This window comes from Pan paniscus, chromosome 13, assembly GCF_029289425.2.
Source record: "Pan paniscus chromosome 13, NHGRI_mPanPan1-v2.0_pri, whole genome shotgun sequence".
In the NCBI taxonomy this organism is placed as follows: Eukaryota; Metazoa; Chordata; class Mammalia; order Primates; family Hominidae; genus Pan; species Pan paniscus.
This window is the reverse complement of record NC_073262.2, coordinates 127,595,473-127,622,646: the sequence shown is the minus strand read 5'-3', so window position 1 is coordinate 127,622,646 and position 27,174 is coordinate 127,595,473. Positions and strand designations below refer to the sequence as shown.

General features: G+C 41.3%; 1 protein-coding gene across 10 annotated transcripts in view; it reads left to right on the top strand.

The window, feature by feature from the left end:
* Nucleotides 1–27,174, top strand: part of DOCK10 (dedicator of cytokinesis 10) — a 277,788-nt gene that overhangs the window by 35,393 nt on the left and 215,221 nt on the right. For 5 of the 10 annotated variants that reach the window (XM_055109150.2, XM_055109146.2, XM_063595292.1 and 2 more), the window contains exon 1: nucleotides 10,462–25,430. The exons of 2 other annotated variants lie outside the window; for them this stretch is intronic. In XM_055109150.2, the coding sequence (XP_054965125.1) occupies nucleotides 25,269–25,430 (162 nt within the window). In that variant the 5' untranslated portion in view covers nucleotides 10,462–25,268. Of the gene's footprint in view, nucleotides 1–10,454; nucleotides 25,431–27,174 lie in introns of those variants that run through there. 3 more of the 10 variants (XM_063595293.1, XM_055109147.2, XM_034955280.4) reach the window with 3 other exon arrangements.

Below are 27,174 nucleotides of genomic sequence, written 5' to 3'. Positions count from 1 at the left end.
ACAAATGCACTGTTAAATCATGTCTTTCTTTTATATCCTTTTAACTTTTATGTAAATCAGGATCTTCTTTTAATCCTCTTTAAAGTACAACTTCTTAGACTTAACTTGCATGTGGGAATATTATGGGTTCTAGTTATGTCAACCTACTAAGTCTGCTTTAAACTTCAGTTTATTTACAACAATGTTGGCCTCATGGACTATTTACAGGTTTTATTTATGCATGCATCTAATTTAACAAAGTCAAGAGAGAGTTGTAATGCTTACTGCTAGAAAACACCCTCTGGGGGGTACAAAAACATCTCAGAGTTCTTATTATATACCTTCATAAAACTCATACAATCTTCTCATCTCAGGACAGGGAAAAGGGAAATAAGATTATCGTGACTAATTTGGTCTTAGTGATCTGTACTGGTACCTGGTAACCACCTTTTTCTTTCCTAAGAGCTGACAAATCATCCTGTTAATGTCCGCTCTAGAAATTTACTAGAAGTAAACAGAAAGCAAGATGATGGATTGCAGAATCTATCTCACATTCCTTTCATACATTTTGTGACACATTTATGCATTCTCAAACCTTCTAGCCTATCTTCACACATCCTGAGAGCTCTTGACTGCAGTTGGGTGATTTGGCTCAGCACACCTCAGTGTAATCTAATGGCTTGAAGTTCAAGTCCTCAGGACTGCTAGTACTGTCTTAACACTGGGGATTTTATTTCCCCCTTTTCAAGGTTCACTTTACCCTTTTTATGCACAGGTCATTGACTTTGAGAGGACAGAAACAACATGAGAGATTAACTCTGACATCCATCAGTGTTTCTCAACTCTAATCTGCATGTTTATTCCTTCCTTGCTCCTTTTATTTCTCCAAACATAGATTGAAACCATCAATACAAATAAGAGATGTACTCAAATAACTCATGTTAGACAGTGTGTGATAGGTGTAGTAGGAGGACTAGAACGGCTCAGAAGACAGAGACATTACCTTCATCACAGGACCTCATCAAGTGTGCTCTTTGAACTGGTCTTTGAAAAATGAAGGATTTTGATTGCAAGCATTGAGAGGAACTCTAAGTGCAAAAAGTGGCAGGGGCTAAAACATAAATGGGAGGTATGTCGACATTTAAGAAATGGAGCAGAACTTATTAGGTTTACCTAGCAGATAAGAGCCTGATTAAAAGGGGCCTTTGTAGGTTCCTCCTCATTTGGATCATTTGATGAAATTGAGGGAGATTTTGAAGCTTTTCGGCTAAAGCTGTGATATAAGTAAATGTGCAAGCTTAATCTAAAAAAAGACAAGGATTGCAGTTAGGAAACCACTAGGGATTTTATACTAACCCATGCCACTCAAACTAAGATGGCCATAAATGGAAGGTATGGAAACAGTCCATAAAGTAAAGGTGGGGAGAAGAATGAAGATCGTTTTCGTATTGGTCAAATATTTAAAATATATTTATAATGTGTTTGCTCTGCCTAGAAAATTACCTCACCTATCCATACTCACCCCTCCAAAAAATATTAATACTCATTTTCACTCTTTCCACTCTATTTCATGAGGCACCTAATAAAAACCTCCAAGATGTTTTTGTACACCCTAGAGGGTGGTCTTTGGCAGTGAGCATCAGCTCTCTCTTGACTTTGTTAAATTAGACACATGGATAATCTCTAAATTATTTTGGGTGGTTTCATACACAGCTTTAAATAACATTGGATCATATTGTGTGGAAGATTTTTTTTCAGTTATCTTTCAAACTTCAGATTACACTGAGGATAAAGTCTCAATTTAACGTTAGTTTGTCCCTAACGCTTGCCTAATATTTGCAATTCTCCCCCTTCACACAAAGACTGAGTGGGCTTGGGCTTAGAAACTTTGGTAGACAACAACATTGAACTAAAACTGAATGGCAACATTTATTTAACTTTGTCCTTGTATTATACCATTACTTTCAGTTATTCTATTTTTTACAAGTGATACTGTTGTCCTGTTTACGTCAAAGAATACAGTTTCAGTTTAAAATGAAATTTTATGGAAAAAAGGTAGTCATTGATTCAAAGGATTTTGTTAAGTATATACTAACAGGTAATACTATGATTTGGCAAAAATCAAGATGGTGGGACATGAATAACTGACATTCACTTAACACTGCTCTAATATAAAATCCAATTAGAATTACAAAAACTGTACATATTTTGAAGATGGTTTTTCTCCTCTTCTGAATTCACCAGTGATTGAAATCATGTCCTTACATTGCTGAGAGGTGGTTTGATGGCCCATGGAGAATAGAAAGTTGTTTGCCATTATCCATGTATATGGGATAACAGTGGTAATCTGCTGTACTTGAAGCATAAAATCACCATTTTGACTCCTAGAGATTTGTAGGGTTTTTGTAGCAGCTGTACTACTCTGATGGAAGTACAAATTCTATCTATCTCATGACAAAAAGGTTTTTTTCCAAAGAGAACATGAGGTCTCATTTCTCAGTTCACTTTCAAATTGCCTCTAATATATCTAATGACCTCTTTTCTAAAATTAGTTTCATGAAGGGGTTGATTGATTTTAGGCTCTTTATAGATTTAATTTAATGTTCATTCTCCATTGTATTATTGCCCAGCATGAGTCAAGACAATCATACTTATGATTAGAGAAATAAAGCAAGGCCTTTGGGGGCCAAGTATAGAACTACCTTATCCCTGAGCTGGGAGGCTGAGCCACACGTGGACTGAATTGCTGATGGACAAACTCTAATGGCTTTTTTAATGCAAAAAATGCATTCTGGAAGCAGGAAGCTGCTGGAAGAGCCTGCTCTGAAACTGCATCAGCACACTCTTCACATCCTTGGTTCTGTCTTAGGAAAACAAATGCTCTCTGAATTATTAAGCCGACATGTGGCTTCATGCCTAGAGCACAGGTGCTTGAGTCGGAAGGATGTCAATTCAAACACAGCTCCCCCATTTCTTAAGGCTAGCTCTGTGGCTCTGGAAGTTATTTAACCTCTCTGAGCTTCCAGTTTCTCCACTTCAAAATAAGGATGCACTAGTTTCCTAGGGCCACCATAACAAATGAGCATAACTTAAGTGGCTTATGACAACAACAGATATTTATTCTCACAGGCCAGAAGTCCAAAATCAAGTCAGCAGGGCCACACTCCCTCTAAAAGTTCTAGGGGCAAATCCTGCCTTGCCTCCTCCAGTTTCTGGTGGCTCCAAGAATGCCTTGGCCTGTGGCCACACAACTCCAGTCTCTGCCTTCGTCTTCATATGTCTTTCCCACCTTTTCTTCCTTTTCTCTCTGTCTCTTTTCCTCTGCTATCTCATAAGAACACTTTTCATTGGATTTAGGGCCAGCTTAAATAATCCAAGAGGATTTCATCTTGAAAGGCTTAACTCATCTGCAAAGACCCTTTTTCCAAATAAGGTCACATTCATGAGTTCCAGTGATTGCGATATGGGCATATCTTTGGGGGAGCCACCATGCAACCCACTGCAAGGGATGATCATGATACTTACATCACAGACAAAACGAAATGAGAAAATGCTGAGCACATATGACACAGTCAAGAAATGTTATCATCATTTTATGATAACTATCTCCTTAGTTTGTCATTATCATGTTTATTAACATTTTGATAGACCTAACTACATTTAACATAACAGTGAGCTCTATTATGATTGGACCTGTACAGCAGATGTGAAACTCCAATTGCCACTGAACAAGTCACACAGAGAAAAGATGGCCTCTTTCCCCAAAGCAGCTTGGGAGTCACTGGCCTTATTTTATCAGTGTAAATGCACATTATGGACTTTAAAGAGACAGTATTTCTTGTGGCTTAAGACATAGGATGGCCATTAGGGATCAGGGATGCTAATGAAACATCAACAATGTTACCTTGTAAAATTTGGAACAAATACTACTATTAGATAAAACTTTTAATTTGAAACTAAAAGAAGTGAAGCGTATGTCTGTGTTTTAGATTTGCCTTTTTTGAACAAAAGGTTCATTCAGTCAAACATGAAGTCAACACACTCAGGAAAGTGTCAGGATTTCCAGAGTGTGGGTCTTTCTTCTGATTCGAGTTGCATCAGCCACGGTTCTAAGGAGAATTCTACTCCCAAGATCAGCATTCTAGTGGAATCATAAAAGGCCCCACACCACCATCAGTGAACTTAGGATCTCCATGGGGATGTTTACCCAAAACTCAAACTGAAAAATGTAACCTTCCAGCCAGGCACGGTGGCTTACACCTGTAATCCCAGCACTTTGAGAAGCCGAGGCAGATGCATACTTGAGTCCAGGAGTTCAAGACCAGCCTGGGCAACATGGTGAAATCCTGCCTCTACTAAAAATACAAACATTAGCCAGGTGTGGTGGTACACACATAGTCCCAGCTACTCGGGAGGCTGAGGTGGGAGCATCACTTGAGCTCAGGAAGTCGAAGCTGCAGTGAGCTGAGATCATGCCACTGCACTCCAGCCTGGTGATAAAGTGAGACCCTGTCTCTAAAATAGAATAAAATAAAAATAAAAATGTAACCTTCAAATTCCTTCCCATTCTCAAATAGAGATGGAATTTGTCACTCTCAGAATTTACCCTGGTCATTTCTCGGTTCTTGCTGTCTGCCCCAAGACAGACCACACTGATGTGGTTCATACCAGTTCTGCAGTGTTGAGCGACCAACAACATTCTGTGGGTGACGAGATGCCACCTGCTGGCTTTTTTCTTTCTGCATATGTGGATGTTTACACCTGCCCGAGCATGCAAGACAGACCACACTGATGTGGTTCATACCGATTCTGCAGTGTTGAGCATCCAACAACATTCCAGACTGTTTCTGGAAGCTGTGGGTGACGAGATGCCAGCTGCTGGCTTTTTTCTTTCTGCATATGTGGATGTTTACACCTGCCTGCCCATGCAACCAGCTCCTCGTGGCATGGCGTGGCCATTGTCTCACTGTGATGAGGAGTCACTGAGACATTTTCTTTCTCCAAATATTCTCATCAGTTAACAGTTAAAGAGAGCTGAACAGCTGACTAAATCTCAACTACTGAGGCCAAAGAAATGTATGACTTATCTATCAATAAAGGACCCTAAGAGGTGGAATCAGGCTTACATCTATGTAAACTCACTGAGAAAGCCGTGTTGTCATTGCTGTTCTTGGTCTGTGCCTGCTTTTATTCAGCATGCAACTTGGGAATGGAAACTTGAAGAAATGATACTACAAATAAGTGATATTGAGGATGACAGTCTGTTCATTTTTAAAGGGCAAAATGGCAACAAGGATGCATTTGCCCTTTCAGACCTCTTCTCACAATGGACAGCAGGGGGCAGTGCTAATATAGGGAGAGTTTAGCATCAGGTAAACAAGTGGTATCGGCCTTTAAAAGTCAGATGCCTTCGTAAGCCACATAGCCTTTCACATTTGAAATACTCTAACTCACTTTTCCTCCCAAGTGCCATTTATTCATCCTTCACGGCCCAGGTCAAATAGCTTAGCCTCTGAGAAGCCATATGGAATCCCCCTGACTGAATTACGCTCCCTCTCTCTTGGCTATGGGTTGCTTATGTGTGTCACCTTACCACCTCCCCCCAGATTCACATGTTGAAATCCTAACTCCTTAGACGGTGGTATTAGGAGGTGGGGCCTTATGGAAGATGGTTAGGTCATGAGGGCAGAGCCCTCAGAAGTGGGATTAGTGCCCTTACGAAACAGGCTCAAGGGAGCTCATTTGCTCCTCCTACCACGTGAGGACAAACCAAGGAGATGCCATCTGTGAACCAGGAGGCAGGCCCTCACAGACACCGCACCTGCCGACGCCTCGATCATGGACTTCCTGCCTCCAGAACTGTGTGAAATGAATTTTTGTTGTTTATAAACCACCCAGGTTATAGTATTTATTATAGCAGCCTGCATGGACTAAGACACTGCCCTTCCACAGTATTGCAAATAAAATTCTATTATAGAAAGTCTGTTGTATACTGGCCAGGCACAGTGGCTCATACCTGTAATCCCAGCACTTTGGGAGGCTGAGGCGGGCGGATCACAAGGTCAGGAGATCGAGACCATCCTGGCTAACACGGTAAAACCCCATCTCTACTAAATATACAAAAATTAGCCAGGCATGGTGGTGGGCGCCTGTAGTCCCAGCTACTTGGGAGGCTGAGGCAGGAGAATGGCGTGAACCCGGGAGGTGGAGCTTGCAGTGAGCTGAGATCAAGCCACTGCACTCCAGCCTGGGTAGCAGAGCGAGACTCCGTCTCAAAAAAAAAAAAAAGGTCTGTTGTATACTGTTGTGTAGCTCTTTTCATTCATGACTTACCAAAGTCCCGAGCACCTACCTGCTAGTTCATCTATGTACTTACTGATAAATGCATATACCCTGAATGTGGCCAGACTGCTGCTACTATTTCTACTATTAGTAGCTAACCAGTCACTTTAAAGTACTGATAAAATATCACTGCCCATAATAATGTTTGGCATCCCACTGTTGACACAAAACAGCACTAAGCCACTTCATAGGTTAACTCCAATTAACACATCATTAGCCAGATTAACACAATAGCTTCTAGTGATTAATTTTTTTTTCTTTTTGAGATGGAGTCTCACTCTTGCCTAGGCTACAGTGCAGTGGCACGATCTCGGCTCACTGCAACCTCTGCGTCCTCAGTTCAAGCGATCCTCCTGCCTTAGCCTCCCGAGTAGCTGGGATTACAGGCGTAAGCCACCATGCTCAGCTAATTTTTGTATTTTTAGTACAGACGAGGTTTCACCAGGCCAGGCTCATCTCGAACTCCTGACTCCAAGTGATTCTCCTGTCTCAGGCTCCCAAAGTGCTGGGATTATAGGCATGAGCCACCCGGCCTGATTTTCTTTCTAGTAGTAGCCTATGACCTGTTTCGGGCAACCTTTCTCTGAGGGAAAGACACAGAAGCATGGCTGGCTCGTAGAGTCACTACTGTCAATCCCTTTTTCCCGCCCTACTGTTGGCGTAGACACCTTGGAGACATTGTGAACGTGTTGAAATTCTCCAGGCCTTCTCACAGGATTGGCACCAATTGCTTTCAATGAACTATGAACAGGAAATGCTCAAAACAATACAATTGTTTCTTCCTTTGCTAGAGAACTCAACTTTCACTCTTCCGCACGTGGAAAGCACAATTCCACGAATGACTATAATAAATAGAATATGTGTTTATAGATACTAGGAGATCGCCAGTGGTTCTTTCCTTCTAGTTTTAGAATCTGGCCACATAGATCATTATAAACTGCAGCAATAAGATTGAAGTCAGTTTTCCATTATGTGTAAAGCCAGTAATTGCGTGTGTGTGTGACTTGAGTGATCCCAATGCTGCTTTATAAATGATAGAACATAGCCTTTGTGGCTTCAGAAGACTCATCATGAATCTTCCCTGGGCCAGCTATATTTTTGCATAGAAAGTGTATGAAATTGAAATTCACATCTCTTCCCTTTGGATATACTGTAATTTTCAAACTGAAGGTCATTTGCCAATTCAGCAGTTCCTGCTTCAGTGCCTTGTGACATCAGGCAGGATGCTGTCTGAAGAATGATCAGAGAGATCCTGTTGCACCACACATAATAAAGCTTTCAATCCATAGCTGAGCTTTTCCAGCTCTTGGCATGCAATAAAATACATATTTACTGTTGCATACTGTCAGACTGCAACTCTCAGGTTGGAGACCTTGGAACCGCCGCTTCTTTGGGCTTAATTTTTCTTATCTGCAATTATGGGCATTAAACCAGACAACACTCATTTTAGACTAAAGAATCTACCAAAAAAAAACCCACCATTATAGTGTTTATGGATATTTTCCCAAGAGGGAATCATATTATTTTTGAGATTTACACCAAAATATAAGCTCCCAGAGGATAGGACTCTTTGTGTCTCTGTATTCACTGTTTTATCCCAAGGGCCTGGGATATTGTCTAGCACAGACTAGCAGTCAGTAAATTTTCATTAAATAGAGAAAATAAGGAAAGAGGGGAGAGAGGGAGGGAGGCAGGAAGGGAGGGAGGCAGGAAGGGAGGGAGGCAGGAAGGGAGGGAGGCAGGAAGGGAGGGAGGCAGGATGGGAGGGAGGCAGGAAGGGAGGGAGGCAGGAAGGGAGGGAGGCAGGAAGGGAGGAAGGGAAGAAAGCTAGCATATTAATATCTCATTAAGTTGAGCTTCACTCGCTGGAATAACAGTGCTGAAGCAACTCTGAAGAAGGTGTTTGCAAGAAGTTTAATACTATGAATGAGATAGGGTGTGATGGCCAAGTCAGGAGGATCTCTTGAAGCCAGGAATGCAGCGTGGGCAACATAGCGAGACCCTTATTGAAAAAAAAAAAAAAGAGAGAGAGACAGAGAAAGAGAGAGAGAAAGACAAAGAAAAACAATACTATAAATGATATCTTTTAGACAAAGTCTTACTCTGTCACCCAGGCTGAAGTGCAGTGGTGCCATCTCAGCTCACTGCAACCTCTGCCTCCTAGGTTCAAGAGATTCTCCTGCCTCAGCCTCCTGAGTAGCTGGGACTACAGGTGTATACCATCACACCCAGCTAACTTTTGTATTTTTAGTAGAGCCGAGGTTTCACCATATTGGCCAGGCTGGTCTCAAACTCCTGACCTCAAGTGATCCACCTGCCTGGGCCTCTCAAAGTGCTGGGATTACAGATGTGAGCCACCACACCCGGCTATAAATGAAATTTTAAGAGCAACACTTTCATAAGAGAAAACACTTCTAAGAATTTCAGCCATCCTTTTCCCATATAAAAATCACATACAGAGAGCTGACTTGTGACTCTTTGATGGAGGGAGTTGGGTATAGTAAATGCTTGTTGTCAATCCCCCCGGGTTAAGAGTGAATGGGAAAAGAAGAAGGGAAGAAAGGGGGTGCTTAGATTATGTTTTCCAGGTGTTTGCCAGTGAGGGAAGGTGAAAGAATGCTTTAGCCAAAGAAATCTTAGAGAAAGTTGTATATGTGTGTGTTGTGGGGGAGTTATTTTATATATAGCAGAAGCTTTTATGCTGCTAAGGGGAAGGAACCAGGAGAGGGGAGAGGAATGATTGATGGAGCAAGACCCTGGAAGAGATGAGAGTACAGAGATTGTTTCCAGAGAAGGGAAACCTTCCCTTGCATCTGACACCAAGGAGAATGTAAGGGGGATGTAAGTAAATATTTAAAAAGAGCAAGAAGAATACAAATAACACCAAGGTGTTGAGCCAAGAAAACCGCAATGCTCCTGAATCATTTTGGTAATGTTCGTTTGCTCCTTGTTCATTCATTTTTATGCAGCTGCTAATCCTGACTCACAGAGAAGCAGCAACAGAGGCAAAATATTAAGAAAATGTATTAAAAACTTACATTTGGCATATTTCTAATTGAGAATCCAAAATAGACTGCCACTTTCCAATTCATATTTATCTCACTCTTAGAATCCCAGGACACCATGAGATTGAAAGTAATGAGAACTATAACCAGGAAGGTAGCACTAGAAATCGAAATACGGGCATGTGTTCCTGAGTCACTGAGAGCTCTGAGGGTACAGAACATCACAGCTTTTGGAACCTACATGAGGGAAAACAGACAAGAGCCAGCTGGAGCGACACATCTTTGTTTGCCAGAATGTGTTTATATCTCCATGCCTACACGCCCACACCCTGCTTGGTCTTCTGGTAGCCCCCTGGGTTCTTTAAGGCTCTCTTCGAGCCACCAGTCTTCCCTCTGCGAGTCTGCCTTCAGGTGTAAAATCTTCTCTGTGGCTTTGAACCATATTGCATGTTTGGTAGCGGCTCTCTTTCTGAATTCTATCCTGGTGCTTTCAAGCCTGTTAGTACATAGCCCTGGACTTCAATTTTGTGCTCACCATTCCTGCCTCACACACTGGGTGTTGCATGTACTCCTACATGGGCTGCTGTCTAACTCCTCTCCTCCCGCCCTCCATCAGCAGGTACATTTGAGTCGTGCTTGTTGCAGGTTGCACACGGATGGCAGTGAAGATGAGGGCAGCAAAGATCACCCCAGTGTCTCAGGGAAAATGGTGCTGCTGTTAAAAAGAATAGGACAGCCGGGCGCGGTGGCTCTCGCCTGTAATCCCAGCACTTTGAGAGGCTGAGGTGGGCGGATCACCTGTGGTCAGGAGTTCGAGACCAACCTGGCTAACATGGTGAAACCCCATCTCTACTAAAAATACAAAAATCAGCCGGGCATGGTGGCAGGCACCTGTAAGTCCAGCTACTCGGGAGGCTGAGGCAGGAGAATCACATGAACCCAGGAGGCAGAGGATGCAGTGAGCAAAGATTATGCCATTGCACTCCAGCCTGAGCAACAGAGTGAGACTCCGAAAGAAAGGAAGAAGGAAGGAAGGAAGGAAGGAAGGAAGGAGGGAGGGAGGGAGGGAGGGAGGGAGGGAGGGGAGGGAGGGAGGGAGGCAGGCAGGGAGGGAGGGAGGGACAAACCCCAACCCCAAAGGCAGTGTTGAATTTGGTGGGGAGCAGATTATGAAGACAGAAACATGGAAATAAGCATATGGGGGTTACAGTAGATTTTGAAGTTAGAGGTGAGAATTTGGAGATGCCAAATGTAGGGCAAACAAAGATCTTGTGAAGTTACATGAATACTGAGGTAGAACTGTCTTGTCCTTTCCTTCTCCTGCCTCTAATCAGAAGTCAGTGTGGCTAGTGGAGCTTCTGATCCAATTCCTATTCCTCACTCCAGCTTCTCTGCAAGGCAGCAGCCAGACTCTAATCCTCTAATCTGGTCTGCCTGCTGCACCCCTATACATGCTAGATATTTGTCTCAATACCACCCCTGATGTCTGGGGCCTGCATCTCCTTTCACCCTGAAATTTAATCTGCCAACCTGCCTGCAGAGTCAAGTTCGAAAGCTGCTCAGTGCTTCTTCACTATGGGACCTCTTCACTATTAAGCCCTGGTCATATTGCTGATGCTTATTGACATTATTATGCCAAACACCTGGCTAAGTGATTTCACATGGATTTTCTTATTTGATTTTCGCAGTAGCCATAAGGGTTAGAAACCATTAACGAGGTAGCCGTGCATTCCATTCTGTCTGTGAATAGTCCCTATGTTTGCATAATTATTAATAGCACCCTCTCTCACTTTCAAAGGGTTCTAGTTTGGATGGTCAATTATATGGGCATCCTAACTGTCATTACACTTACTCTCCTTAGTTTACAGATGAAATGCAGAGAAGTTAAGTCCCTTCTCCATTGTCACACAGCTGATAAATGGCTGAGCCAGGACTTGAACACAAGTGGTCTAACCCATTGTGATTGAATTCATGTCTACAAGTCCCCTTGAAGTTTGGATGGATACCTGGCCTTTTAGGATTTGTTTCTTCTACTAATTCAGTTGTCATATTTTGTGTCATACCAGGCAGCTTATCCTCTTGCACCCCCAGCCGACTCCTAGTGATCACCAGGCCCCACTGTGCCTGATTAGAAACAGCAGGTATAGGGTGACCTTTTATCACACAGTGTGATGAAGAGGAGAGAAACGAAGTACTTGCTTGAGTGGGTAGGAGACTTGAATGAGACTTTTATTGCATAAGCAATGGTTAGGCCAAGTAATGGCCTAGCCATTTATTTTGGACAACTTACTAGGTGACTCAAATTACCCCATAGTCAGTTCCAAGGAAGTAAATAACATCTATCATGTAACTAGCTAAAATGCTAAGAACAAAAATTCCATGTAGAAGTTTACCTGAAAAACCTGGGCTTTTGCAAAAATTGGAGTTTGGATATCCATAGTATCCTTTTTCCATTAAAACAAGTTCTTGGCCAAGAGTGTGAGCAATACACATTAAAAATTCTTCAAGCTGATATAATACCTTTTTCTCAAAGAAAACCAAAAAGTTAAAAATGCAGCTATCACTTTCCACATCCTGAAAACAAGGGAATGTACCGAGATTTGCACAATTAACCATGCTTTTTTAAAAGCATTCTCTCCAGCAATTGATGACTTACATTCTTGGCTCATTTGGACTGGGTGGCTCTCCATGGTTCTGTCTTGTGAGGAGGGAGTGGAAGCAAGTCCCTGTGGACACCTATGCTACGCAACATCCTTTCAATGCTAGAATAGTAAAAGTTACATTAAAATATCCAAATTGTTCAAGACCCAGAAACAACTACAAGAGGCCCTCCTGTGTATTATTGGCATGAGATAGATAATAGGTGTTCAATAAGTGCTTGTTGAATTATATGTGTTGACATTAGATGATTTACTAAAGATGCTTCTTATACATATAATTTGTGTGTGGCAGTGGGTGTCTACAGTGAGACTGTCTTCAAGGCGGACTCCAACAAGCTCTACCTCTTGATACTCATGCCCTGTGTAGTTCCTTCCCGCTCTGAATGGGACTAACCTATAGACCAACAGGATATTGCAGAAATAATAGTGTATAACTTAGACTGGTCATAAACTTCAAACTCCAGTAACTTAGACTGGTCAGTGTGGCTTCCTCCTTATCGTCTTGGATTTCTGGCTCTAGAAGAAGCCAGCTGCCATGTCATGAGGACACCCAAGCAACCCTGTGGAGAAACCCACCTGCTGAGGAAGTCAGGTTTGTCACCTTCCCCTCCTGACTTGCCAGCCGTGTGTGTGAACCGTGGGAGGGCACCTGCAGCCTTCAGATGACCATGGGCCCAGTCAACATCTTGTGTGCAACCTCAGGAAACACTTGAGCCAGAACTACACATCTATGCCACTCCTGAATTCCTGACGCACAGAAACTGTGAGATAACAAATGTTTATTTTTGTTTAAAGCCATTAAGTTTTGGAATACCGTGTTATTCAACAATAGATAACAAACACAGATTTATTTTATGCATTGTGTGTGTAAGTGTGTGTGTGTAAAAATTTGCTTTGAACTAGAAAAAGAGCTACATAAAGTGAGTAGAAGAATAACATATTATATACCCTGAAACAGACCAGTCAGAGGAAGATCTTGTCTGTCAACACTGGATGTGTACCAGTGACCTCTTTCCAAGGAGCTCCCAACATATGTTAGCAATGATGATTAAGTGTCAGACCATACTAAGATAGAAGCTGCTAGAAAGAAGCAATCTTTGTTGTGACAATATTTTAGTGAGTACTGCATCTCACATATTCAATGCCTGTGAGAGAAAGCAGAAGTAGAGACTTTCTGGTGGACAGTGTCTCCCACTTTTTGGAGAGGGTAATAGTAGCTGCCACTTATTGACCTTGTAGTACTACTTCCTGGCACCATGCTAAACCTTTTATACATATTATCTCACTTAATTCTCACAGCAGTCTTCTGAGGGAAGTGTGAAGGTTGAGAGGAGTTAAGTAACTTGCTGAAGATTACCAAGCTAGTAAGAGACAGAACTGACTTTCAAATCCAGGATGACTTTTTCTAGAATCTTCCTTAACCAGTACATATACTACCTCTGATGTCATATTAAACTTGATTTTGACGCTTTATATCACCATTAGCTTCTATAGAGGTGGCCACAGCATAAGTTGATAGGCTACTCTTTTAAAAAATCTTATATATTAAATGAATTACAAAGCGATATAATATGTCACCATTTTATTCATAGACATGTAGTGATAGGCTGTGTTTTAGAACCCAAAGCATGTTCATGGGATATGCCCTCTCTTCATCTCTATATTGGGTGGGGACAAGACCTTTATCAAGACTGCCTAAGATAATTTGTATTCCCTTCAGAAATGTAATAGGATCCTATCCTAACCACACATATTCCTAAAGACCCAAGAGTACATGCAGCTGACCAGGTTTAAGGGTTTTTCAAGGTAGAAACACTACCAGCATGGAGGCTTGGCTCCTACCCCCACATAACCCAGCAATCCTGGAGCCAATCTCCATTTGAACTGCAGCTTTGCCCTCTGTCAGCTTGGCCACATTGGGTAGGGGACAGAGTGGGCTTGGGGATGGAGGGAGGGGGATGCCTTCTACAGTCAGAATTCAGTTACACTTGAAAATAAAACAGGATAACAATACTTTGCCTAAAAGATGAACATGAATATCCTGCATCCTGTCTTGCATTCTTCTCATCTGAAATGCTGGGAGCCCAGTGATTTCTCCCACTTTAGGAGGTTCTCTGTTCTCCCATGACTGCTAATGCCACCCTGCAATGGAAGGCACAGTTGACTCACTTCGTGAGCTGCTGTGGACTGTGGATGCTCCCAAGTTGAGCCCATAACCAGTAGAGCTTCTCTTTTCACTGGGTTTTCCCAATATCTCAGGTGCTGTGTCAAGTGCTCCATTTGGATTATCTCATTTACTCCTCCTTATCCTATAAGAATCTGATACAATACATGACTACCATTCCCATTTCTCCACTGCAGAAACAAAGAACAGAAGATCATTTGCCAAAAAGCCACAAATCCAGGAAATGGTAAATTCAGGTCTGTTGGACAGCAAAAAAAAAAAAAAAAAAACTTCCAAAGAAAGACCATCTGAGTCTTCTTAGTATTCCTTCCATCAACCTGCACCACAGGGCAATGCCATCTACATATTAGAGCTAACTGGGGTGACTGTTCTGGGCTTGGTAGGACCTCCTTCCACTGCCTGATTTCCAGCTCCTTCCTCTTACACCTCATTTTTCAGTGCTCCTACCTCTTTTGTGACACTGTTGGTGATGTTTACTACAGCCTTCAAAAGAAATATTTATAGGGGAATGTGGTATATCCCAGCAACAACTCCTATCTTCACCTCTACCTTAAAGTCCAGCCACTGGTCATTGGTATTCTATCTGAATCTTTTTGTTAGATAAAGCTATAGAATCCTAGACCTAGAAGAACTCATGGCATCTATTCTAACCCTCTAATTTTATGGACAAGCAAACTTAGATCCAGAGAAAGAGATGACAAGACTTGTCTGCAGTCCTAATTAGTGTTAGAGCCCAAAGCCAATTCCCTGCTTTCCCCACCTCTTCACACAAGAAGGAAGGCTGCACATGTCCTCTTGGGAACTGCAGTTGTCAGTAGCACAAACTGGAGATAATAGGAACAAAAACTTTAAGAATCCACATCTTGCATTTGAGGTTGTAAAGAGAGGCTAAACATTATCTTATCAAGTTAATCTTCTGAATATTGCCACTTCTCCTATTCCTGCTGGACTTAAACTTTGGTTGTCCCTGTTTCCTTTCAAAACCCTGGAGCTGGGTGCTTTGCACCAACCCTAAAATGATACTTTGGGCGACTCCCCTGAGTCCTAGCAAATAATGTAAAATTGAGCTCAGGCTATCTTTTTATCTTTAAAATTGATTTGGAAAGAACATTGTAAATGACTTTAAAGACTGCCATTTTCATGTTTGGAAAGCAATTCGTGATTATTGTAAACTAGATTTAACTTGGAATGTTTAAGACGTGGGTGGTTAATTCCTGCCACAATTCAAAGGGAGAAAAATGAACACAGAAAATAAAATAGAACAAGTACAGAGAGTACAGTTAATAGTTCATTTATCCCATGTCATCCAAAAATATTTTTCACATAGCTAACTCTTGAAGATAACATAATTTGCCCAATTTGATCACTTAACTTTTAAAAATTAAAAGCAGTTGCTGTTGGAGTTTTTATCTAGAATGTGTCACAGATTTCTCCCTCCTGAACCCAAGGCCACTTGGACATAATTTGGTTTTTCCTGATGCATTAGCGTCCTAGTTGTGAATATATTCCAGTAACAACTCCTCCTGTATTCACCCCCACCATGAAGTTCAAACATCAGTGATTGGTGCATCAGTCATTTCCCTAATGCATCAGTTTCATCCATTGTACTGGGGTAGAACACTGTAATTTATATCCACCTTTCTAGTGTTTACCGCCCCGAATGGGGATTAGTCCCAGATACTGTGTATATTGATTTTTTTTATGTTTTCCATTTTCTCAGATTGTCTGTCATCTGTCCCTTCCTTTGGTGGGTGGCTCATACCTTTAAGTTAGCCTGACTCAGCCATGCACCCTGGACTCATGGGCTGGTGAAGAGAAGTCAAGGAAACTTTCTGTCCCACCTCTCCCCTGTCCTTGCCACTTCATTCCAGTGCCAAGGCTCTCTCTTCTGTTTGAGTTACTGTTTCCGCATGACTTTATTGTTTTTGAGCCTTGACTTGCAGGACTGTTATCTACTCACTTTGGTACTAACTTGGAATAACAATGATAATAACACAAATAGTTGTAATAATGATAATGGTGAAAGAATGATACCACCTACTATTTATGCCAATGTTTTGTACTATGTGCCTTTGTTACAACAGTTATGTAGAAGGGTTCTTCTTACTCTTATTAGCCAATGGAGAAAATAAGTCTCAGAGAATTAATGTTCCAAGACAACAAAACTAGGATTCAAACACAGGTGGGTCTCTTCAACTCCAAAACTCGTGCTCATTGCTCTGAATCACTTTCTAGGCTGCGTTATTTCACCCTCATTCCTTCCCTATGTATGCAGCCTCAGCTCCATCAGATGGCTGAGTCTTTGGTGGGCTGGCTATTTATAGCTGGACCCACCACAACCCCTTGAAGAAGCTTTCAGCCCACCTGTCTTCACCGGGGACATCCTTCCAGTAGAAATTGGCTGGACCAGGGCAGGTCAGAATGATATTGCTTCTGGTCAAAAGTCACTGTAAGCTTAGTTCAGCAAGCTCTTTAGAATCCTGCATAAGGTAACGGTGTTAACCATGAGGATATAAAGACCTCTTCACTAAGCCACTCCCATTAGCTTCATAGAGGGAATCACGTGACATCCTTTTCTTGCTCTGGAGAAGTTGTTTCTGTCCCTTTTCAGGAATTGACTGTGATCAGAATAGTTGATGTTGCAAAAGTAGTGACCTTAGGGTAAGTGAGGTATTATTATATTATTTCAAATTTGTTTACTCATGAAAAACAACAGGGAAGGGGATTTAGAACTTGTGTCACATTACCATGGGAGCTAACTTCAAAGCACAGAGGAGACATATGCAACACCCATTCCCCCATCACTCAAGGAAGACTATGTGTCTCCAGGAAAAGAAGAGTAAGGAGATTTAAAAACAACAACAACAACAACAACAAAAACTACTTACTGGGGAAGTGGGGAGAAAACAAGCAGTGTTTAAAAGTCCTTAGATTTTCTCTTTTCCAGTAATAATTAGAATTTGTTGAATTCTTACCGTGTGTTTGGTACTGGGCCCAGCACTTTATGTGAATATTAGATGCTCATTAATATTCATTCATTGAACAGATGAGGAAACTGAGGCTTAAATTTTTTGCTCAAAGTCACAAAGTTAATAAACAGCTCAACAGGGATTTACATTTTGGCAAACTGCTTCCTGATGCCTAAGTGCCGCACTATACTACATTTTATTAAAAATAAGAAAGGTTTAGTATGAGCTGAGAAGAGTTCAATCAAACATAGATGCCTGAGAAAGGTAAGTTATTAATGGAACATTTAAATTATCCGTGCACTCTGCAGGAAGCTGACTTAGAGAGCAATGAAAGATAATTTTCTGATGCATCCAAATGTACCAACGAAAGAATTATCTGCTTTTGAGCTGCATCAATGCCAAAGGTAGAAAAATGAAAATAAAGGAAAGCTTGGCAGCAGCACCTGATTTTTAAAGCAAGAGAACAGTGTGCTTTTTTCCAAAGTGATTAATTGTACAACTCAATAAATGTCAGCACACGGGAAAGATGCCTGCAAAGAGGAGGCCACTATAATTAAATGAAAATGAAGACAGAGAAACCGAAGGAAAAGGTCTCTAGAAATCACAGTTGTCGGGGGATAAAAAGAGATCAGGGGTTACTATCACAATAAACTTAAGTCCCAAGTCCCTGAGTAGAGGTAGCAGTAGGAGGGGCAGAGATGCAACTTGATAAAGGGTAACTAACTGGGTCCTAGGAAGAATGACTTCACTGGGTTGTGTTTTCCACTTTTCAGCTGAGAAGGCACTGATTAACTCCCTCCTAGCCATTTAATTGAGTTCAGACCTGGCGGGGGGCTTACCCATCTGGAAACAGACACGGAAGAAGATTCTCACTAATCTTGCCCTGGAAAATGACCAAATCCCATGACCTGGTTTTACTGACTGGGGGCAAAATCCCCTGCCACTTTCAATCTAAGGTGTTCTCCTCCTTTGGGTCACTTTTGTTTAGGAACAATTGCTGAGCCTCTGGAAAATTTACAAAAAAACTCCAACATGATTAAGAGCTTGATGATGAAGATGATAATGATGACAATGATGCTGTGATTTTTATTATCTATTGATTCATTCATTCCACTAATCATTTGTGAGCTGTCATGGAAAGGCAGTGCTACAGCTTAAATCAGCAGATGGAGGTTTCCTACCCTCTGCCTTGGTCCCCATGTTTCTTCCCATCACATGACTCCACAGAGAATACTTGTGGTAGAGAAGGAAGATGAAACAAAGATTGCGAGGCAGTTGAGCTCCCACCAACTTGATGGCCACCCCTAGGTCCTCACACTAGCCCAGGACGGAAAGTGGCTGGTTCCCTCTGCAGCAGCGACATGTTTGAGCTGTCAGCCAACTCTCCAGGATCAGCCTCCAATGAATTCAAGAGTGAGTGGCAGCTCTTCCAGCATGGGCAACCAAGTCCACACTCACAGAGTGTCCTGGGGTAATGGCCTCATTTTCCTCTTTCTAATTGGACCCAAAGTAGCCTCTTTTCTGGGGGCATTTTGGTGTTCACCAACATTTTATGTCATGTAGGGGGAAGCAAGTAATGATAAAGGGAGCCCATTACGTTTCTGTATTCTAAATATATGCTTTGACAGCCAATTTAGGCAGTTAAGTCACTGCTGCCAGTGAACACTTCACACAGTAAACACAGCACCTTAAAAAAAATTCGTTTATCAAATTCATTAAAGACTGGTTTCAATTCCTACCAAAATGCAATTTAAATCATCACCTTAAAACAATCTGCTCAATTGTTAGCTGGTTTCTGAAACTGTCATCCAAGAAAAAGTCACAGACTTTCCTGTGAGGGACAGACCAGCTCTCAAAGGGAATTTTCCAGGGTTGCCTCACTACCCCCTGCCACATGCCAGTTCTAATTCTGATTCTGCCACTTACTAGCTGTGATTCTCTGAGGGAATCACTTAATTTCTCTGTGCCTCAGTTTCCTCAACAGTAAAACAGGGATGATCACAGCACTGCCTCATAGAAGGAGATGTACAGGTATCCCGATGCGTAAATATTCATTAGCACTGTGCCGGGCACATGGCGAGTGCTATAAGGGCTTGCTTTCTTAGGGGTATCATCATCATGATTATTATTCATTGAGCATGTACTCCAAGGTGGGTGCTGGATATATAGCAAACAAGGTAAGCACAATCCTATGTCTTACAGAGAGGGAAGACAATTTAAAATCTAAATCAATCAGGATGTAATTACAGCTGGTGTGTTAGAAAGGAAACCTACAGGGTACGGTGATAAGGACTGAGGTTCAGGGCTGTGAAGCAATGCCCGTTAGGGGAGGCTTTTCCAGGGCAGTATCACCTTTAAGCTGATCCTGGAAGCTGAGAGGGAAGAGACCAAGCCTCTGTTATCACCCTAGCAGAGGCAGCATCACGCTTGTTCACTGAATAATTATGGGCCAGGCTCTATGTTGGTCTTTGCAGTTAATCTCTTCCCACCAATATCCTGAAAGTGTAAAGGATGATCTCCATTTTACCGCAGATACTATTGAGGCTTAGAGAGGTTAGGTGACTCGTATGAGTCAGGCTGACTCTGAAGCTCGCTGTGAGCTTTTCTACTGTGCTCTGCTGGCCACCTCTTCCACCAGGCTGTCATTTGGATAGGCATCAAATTAGACTTGAACCAGGATGCTCAGTCCATATTGACTGTAGGTTCTGTCAGTCTCACTATAAATTAACCCAAACTAAGAGAGGTCTACTTAGTTTGGGGAGCTAGAATACTCTGCCTTCTGGCCCTGGGATCAGGGAGAGAAGGAACATTTGAATCCTCTCCTTCACTTGGTCAGACTGACCTGTGGACAAGCTGTTAGGTTGACTGGTGCACCAACTGCAGTCTTCATTTCCAGATATGTAAGCCAGTCTGGCAGGCCAACTAGATATACACCCCATCCCCACTGGCCAAAGCCAAAATAGTGAGGGGTTCCACTGAGGTGCTGACACCTATGCTAGGTATTCTGGAAGTATTTGCCCTTCTTGGGATATTTGGTGACAGGTGCTCTAGTGTTTTGTCTGTGCTGAGAACAGGGTCCAAGGGCAGTTATCCAGTTACTTTCTCACATCCAGCCCCTACTTTCTAGAGCTTGGAGCCCCTTTTGGGCCCTGTTGTGAGCAACGGCTGCCATCTGCTGTATTCTCTTGCTGTGCCTGTAAATTGTTCCTAAATACTTCATTTTTAGTTATTAATCAATGTGATCAAATTCACTTTTCATTCTTCAGAGATGCTCAAAAATTCTCTTTGCTGAAAAAGTTTCCCACCTTTTCTCATTTTGTTGTAATCAATATATTGCCTTTATACTGCTTTGTTGTCATTTCACTTGGATTTGGGGAAAGAGGTAGCTAAAAAAATGTACTCCACGCACCACCTTGAGCTAGAAGTCAGGGCCTCCAGACTCCAAATGCGGAAACCATGTTCTGCTGGCCAGAGGGCAGGCAGTTGCAGCAAAAAGATACTTCAAAGGTGACTCCTGAACATTTGTGTTTTGGAAGCAGGGAGGAAGGCGGGGGTTAATTCAACCTGGGGGAATTAAGAGCCTTTCTCTGAGGAGGTGATGATTCCCTTGAGGCTTCACTGTTAGAATATGGTTTTCCCAGGCAAGGTCCTTGTATCGGCCTGCTAGGGTACTAGGGCTGCTCTAGCAAAACACCACAGACTAGGTGGTTTAAACAACAGAAACTCATCTTCTCACAGCTTTAGAGGCTGGAAGTTGAAGATCAAGGTGCTCTTAGGGTTGTTTTCTGGTGAAGACTCTCTTCCTATCTTGCAAACAGCACCTTCTCACTGTGGCTTCATATGGCCTTTCCCTTGTGCACACATGAAGACAGAGAGAGAGAGAGAGAGCTGGTGTTTCTTCCTCTTCTTATAAGGACATTAGTTCTAGAGGATGAAGGCGCCACCCTTATGACCTCATGAAACCTTATTACTTTCTTAGAAGCTCTATCTCAAAACAGAGTCACATTGGCGCTCAGGGTTCCAACATATGAATTTTGGGGGGACATAATTCTACCCTTAAACTCTTAGCCTTTCCATAAATTTATCTTTATAAATAAGTTCTGATCATGACCTTATTAGGATCTTGAAATGGACCCACCAGAAACTCACAGTGTGTGAAGCAATGAAACCAAGCTGTATAGCATCAGGGATATCCAAAAAGCCCTTGAGGCTGATTTTGTTAGGCTTCATTTCTCAATTTTTTATTTCTCAAATATTTTATCTAAGCTCATCTTTGTTTTTACAAGACAAGCATCTGTTATCAGCAGTAGGTTTCCGTGTACTTGATGCCTTATAGAGGATAGCAGAAAACCTCTCCCCATCCAAGGTCAGCATTATGTGTCAGAAGACTCAGATGCACCAGGTCTTTTGGGGAGGAGAAGAATGTGGGCTTCACCTCCATCATGCCAAAGCACAGTCCAATTTGACACGGTCAAAATAGATGTAGGTATTTTGCAATAGATTAGATATATAGATTTAGACACACGGCTCTTACATAATTTAACAAAGCTGGGAAGGTCCAACACTTTCAATGGACATTATTTATTTAAATTAAATGTGTATTTCCTTGCCTATTGTAAAAAGGTCTTTGGACATATTATCCCAGTGGTGGATATATCTACATGTACAGCCAAATCATTCTTAGGCCAAAAGATTTTAGAAAAGTGCTCTGAAAACTAAATTCATTAGCCAAGATTTGTTGAAGAAGGATGGGCAGTCTACAGCTGGGTAGGTGGACCCCTGAGGTAGAGTCCAGTATCCTCCTAGGATTCAGTACGATTTTGGTGGTTTTTGTTAGTCCCTTCATTCGTTTTTCTCTCTTTTTTTTTCCTCCTTAACCTCCTTTTACTCTCTTGAAATGCCTTACTTTTTCTTCCTACATGTCTTTCTCCCCGGTCAATAAGATGTTAAAAACATCTCCCTCCATCCTTCCTTCCATTTCCTGTGAGCATTAAGGCTACTACAGTCTACACAACACAGCTATCTCTGCTTTGAAACAAGAACATTTTTTATTGTACACAAATTTAAGATTTCATAAGTGCTGAATAAATTTTTATATATGAAATAACATACAATAATATGATATAATATATAATTAATGACCCAGGATGAAATCTAGCTTCCAACACTTCTTTGGAAAATTTAGCCTTACGAATTGTTAGTGACATTATTTCCTAATCTAAGACAATTACTTTAAAAATCTTGTTTCTAGCATTTTAGGTTTAATAAATACCTTGTTGAAACATAAGATAAGACCCTACTAGGGGAAGAAGGCAGACAAGAGAGTGAAGAAGAATCTCCAAAGGTCATTTATTAGTAAGGCCGTGCACATTTGATGTTTGGAGGCCAAATGATTCATCTTATTAATAGTTCAAATAAAAATAGCAGACACCTGCTGAAGAGTTTATACCTAATCTTAAAATATTTCCTGCTTATCAAAAATTAGGTGTGGTGGTGCACACCTATACTCCTAGCCACTCAGGAGGCTGAGGCACAAGAATCACTTGAACCTGGGAGGCCGAGGTTGCAGTGAGCCAAGATCCTGCCACTGTACTCCAGCCTGGGCGATAGAGCGAAACTCTATCTCAAAAAAAAAAAAAGTTTCCTGTGTGTCAACATGCATGCTAAATATGACAGAAACATGGCCATGTCTCTGGGTAGGTTTCTGTGTCTCCCACAACCCAACCCAATCTCCAGCTTAATTTACTATGTAAAACATAGAGCTCAGAACCCAAACCCTTTCTTGCAACTTTCCTGCATGTTTGGAATCTTTCATGAGAAAATGTTGGAGAACATACTCAACTCTTCTTTCCTGCGTTTCATCTTTTTATTTCTTGTCCACTGGATAATGGTTGTGTGTATTGAATTCCAAAGAAACTAATCCTTGGACATTCCTTTAGCTTGATAACAGAGGCTAACAGAGAGAGGAGACCGAATGAGAGAGAGAATATTCAGAGCCTGTCAGCAGCCCGTCAATAATAGGGGTGAATTCCTCAGAGGCAGAGGGGATCGATGAAGGCGGGACTGTAATAGCTAGAAAGCATCTCATTTGTCTCCCTAAAGACTTTGGCATCTGCCAAAACATCTGATTCCAAAAGCCACCCCAGAGGTCAGCCAGATTTAGAGAGAGATGGTTAGAGAGGAGTTTAGGATGTGAAGTGCATCGTGCCTGCCAAGCCCTTGGTGGATAGCGGAGGGATCTGTCTTCTCTCTCCAGTTTCTAACTGGGGCTGGTGGACTATTTAAGCGTTACCAGCTAGCAGCTTGCTGCCTGCAAACTACGCAGCCATGAGCAGATGATCACAACCTACGGAAGTGATTGGAGAGAGATATGTCCTGGGGGATGGGAGTAATTGGGTGGGGGTGGGCACTGCCATACAGGGAGCCCAGAGGAACTGTCCTGTTTGAAAAGACACATTCACAAACATAGAAGCCCACTCTGCCCTTTGTCTCAAGTGGACACCATTAGATATAGATATTCAATACACACAAGCCAGACAGGCTAAGTCGTAGCCTCTCTTCAGTAAATGGCCTAGTTGTTTAGAGTAAAAATGGTTTAGATTAGCACCCGGGCAATCTGACAAATGTCCAGAGGGAGTTAGGGGGCTTGCCAGCATCATTAGCATTTTTTTCTTCTTTTTCCAGCAGCACTAAAATATGTTTGCTCAAAACAGAGGGAGATGAAAAACTACTGGCAGCCAGTACTTCTTAAAAGAAAAAGAAGCATGTTTTACTTCTCTGGGGTGAACATACCAATTAAAACGATGCTGTGTTGTGACAGATTACTGAGCAATTAATGCCTATTTGAGCATCATGCTAGATGCTTCCGCGAAAGCAACCTTACTGAGGCTGGGGCGGCCACACGTTACAGCAAAACAATCCTTCCTCAAACTTCCTGCAGCACCCTTCACGCCGAGGAGCCCAGAAACCACAGAAAACATTTTTTTTTTCTTTGAATCTCCAAGAGTTACACTGGAAGAATTAGCTTGGCAGAAAGATCTCAACATTGAATTCTATTGGGGATTTCATACTTTCCTCATTTGTAAGCAAAATCTATTTTCCATGAGATATTTTTAGCGCAAGCAGCCCCAGCTGCCCTATTCTCTTTCACTATACCATTAGATCTTGAGGCCATTCCAGAAAGGACACGTGATTTCTAAGCATCTCTCTTTGGTTCTTTCCTAAGTGACTAGTCTCGCAAGAGTCAGGGAATACCAGACTCTTAACTACCAAAGACCTCAAAGTCCTTCCCAGAGCCTTGAATTCTTATTGATAGGATGTTAAAATGCTTTACAGCTGCTTTTTATAAGAGGTCAGCTTGGCGGAGCTTGCTCAGTGACCTCAGTAATAGAGATATTTTCAGCCCTGCAAGCTGCGTATGTAAATATAAAATTGTATTAGGCTGCAGAACTGCATGTGTGGGAACAGAACAACCATACTATTGAGAGGAAATCACAGGGGAACACTGGTGTCTCTCACACAGGGCTGGTTAATGCGTGCATACTTTTGTTAAATCATCTTGATCTAGTGAACTCTATGTTTCAGATAAGCCAATTTCATTTCTGGAACTTACGAGCTATGAAAAGTAAAACCTCAATCACTTAGTGAGATGTCCAGCAAAATTTCCTTCAGGAAGTGTTTACGTTTATAAAAAAAAAATCATTTTCACTCTTTACATGATACCTCAGGAAAAATTGTCAGTGTAAAGTCAGGTTTTCAGTTGTGTGATTTGAAAAAGTAATTTATTTGTGTGTCTGAATGGGAAAGACATATTTATTCAGACCTCTGAAAGGAGAATCGAAGAGCTTCATTGTAATGAACAGGAAACATGCTCTCGATGTGAATTGAGAAATACTTTCTGAGCGCAGTGCTCTAATATTCCTGAGTGTGTTCAGTTTCCGTGGATCAAATCTTTCCCATCTCTGCATCCAAGCTATTTGGCCATGATCAGATGATCAGAGCTCAAGGAAGTGATTGGAGAGTGAGCCGGCTGCAGCTGCAGTGTAGGCTGTTTTCAGGGACAAGGAGCCACTGTTTTGCAAACATAGCATCAACATAGAAGTTATTTTGTAGGCTCCAGGATGCAGCGATGGGCTGCACTGCCAGCATTGTTCTGCTTCAAGCTTTTCGTTCTGTGGTCCAGAGGAGCTGTCCACACATTTGTAGACGACGCCAAGAGGAACCATCCCACGAAATTTTGCCTCTGGAAAGTGACGATGAAATGAATAGACCCAGAACCCTCATCATAATGGTATGGTATCCGTGGTAAAGCAGCCTCAGTGGATTGAACTGTTATTATAGAGAGGTTACAATTTAGGGGTTTTGGTGTTTAGCGTTAGATAAAGGCATGTGTGACCTAGAGTTTACTACTCTTAAGTACTGTTTGGGGAAAATCTTTTGGAACTATTTCTATCATTCAAAGAGCATATTTTCTTCTTCTTGTATCTGTCATGAAACTGTACAGCTTCTCGGCCTACCAGAAATTCTCTTCTGCCTCATGGTTTGCATGTTGTTATTACCTTTTGTGCAGAAAATAAGAGAAAAATTTGGAGTTTGGTTTAAGTGAGTGGATTTTATTTTATAACTATAATTTGAAAGAAGAGCCCAAAATGGGCATTTTTTAAAAATCACATGTAACCATTGAAGTTGTATAGATGCTGATAGTTGGATCTTTAACTTCAGGATATTTGGGGCTTTTCTTTCTGACTCTGCAAAGGAAATGCCTTTCCAGAATGCCTAACTTAGGCACAATATTAGAATAAACAATTAAGAATTTTGTAGAATGCATAGTGTTTGCATTAGAAAGCTTTTTCTTGCCACTTGTCAAATTACATTTTTGTCTGTGCTTTAATTGTAATAAACAATGTTTTCCTTTTTTGTGCATCTGTTTGATCAGCAAGAATAAATTTGAGGGTAGAGTTCTTTCTTTCTTTAAGTTTAAAAAGAGATCTGCTTAGTCACTAAAATTAGAATAGATGGTATGGTAAAGTTTCCAAAATTGAGGAGACATTGAAGTCTAGGTGGCTTCAGCATAATCGACTTTTTTCTCTTAGATTTCAATGTTGAGATATCAAGGATGTAGTAAATAATGAATGAAAAATACCTGTTACTCTAAAAGTTCTTAAATGAAAGTCATTTGGCTTGGGCTATGCCTCTGAGTGACAGAATACTAAACTATAACATTATTTGCCTACTTCTTCAACAAATCAATATTTTACTTTCAAAAAGCAATATTATTCTTGAACTAGGGGGCTGTGATTATTTCTAAAAGGAAACACTAAATAGGAATAATTTCATGTTTATTATTCCCATAAGTTTTCACAAATTAAATTTTAAAGGATTTGAAATAGGTTCAAATGTCAAAGAAATCTTTGTTTTCCAAGTTTAACTCTTGTTAATAACATTAACACACTCTATAACTATGTGTAGTGCTCATGCTATACCAGTAAGTCTTATTTTTCTAATTTTGTTAGTCTATAAAATTTCGCAGCTAGAAATTTGCAAAAAAAAACCTTACACCTCAAAATAACTGAGAAATTTTAAAAAACTATTCACCTAGTCATAATATTTTTCCAAGGATCCTTTTGATTTATATAATACCTTTATTGATATTAAATAAGGTGATAAGAATATACTAATGAGGAAAATAAAGGCTCAGAAAGGTTGAATATCTTAACATCACACAGCTGCTAAATGCCAGCTCCCCGAATCACACTTAGAGCAATGATTCCAAAAGCCAGTATATTTTCCAGTCTGTTCACACTTCTAAGGAAATAATGATAAAACCGATAAACTGAATTTATGTAAGAAGTCTGATGGAAATCTTGGACTACTCTGAGTAAAATGTGCTCATACAAAGTCATTGTGCATCTTGAAAATTTCTTCTGGGCCACTCCAAAATTCACACACTCACTAATGGTTTATTGCCAGCCCACTATGGTCCAAGCACTGGTTCAGGCACTTGGAATCCGCCAATGAACAAACCCATCAAAAGT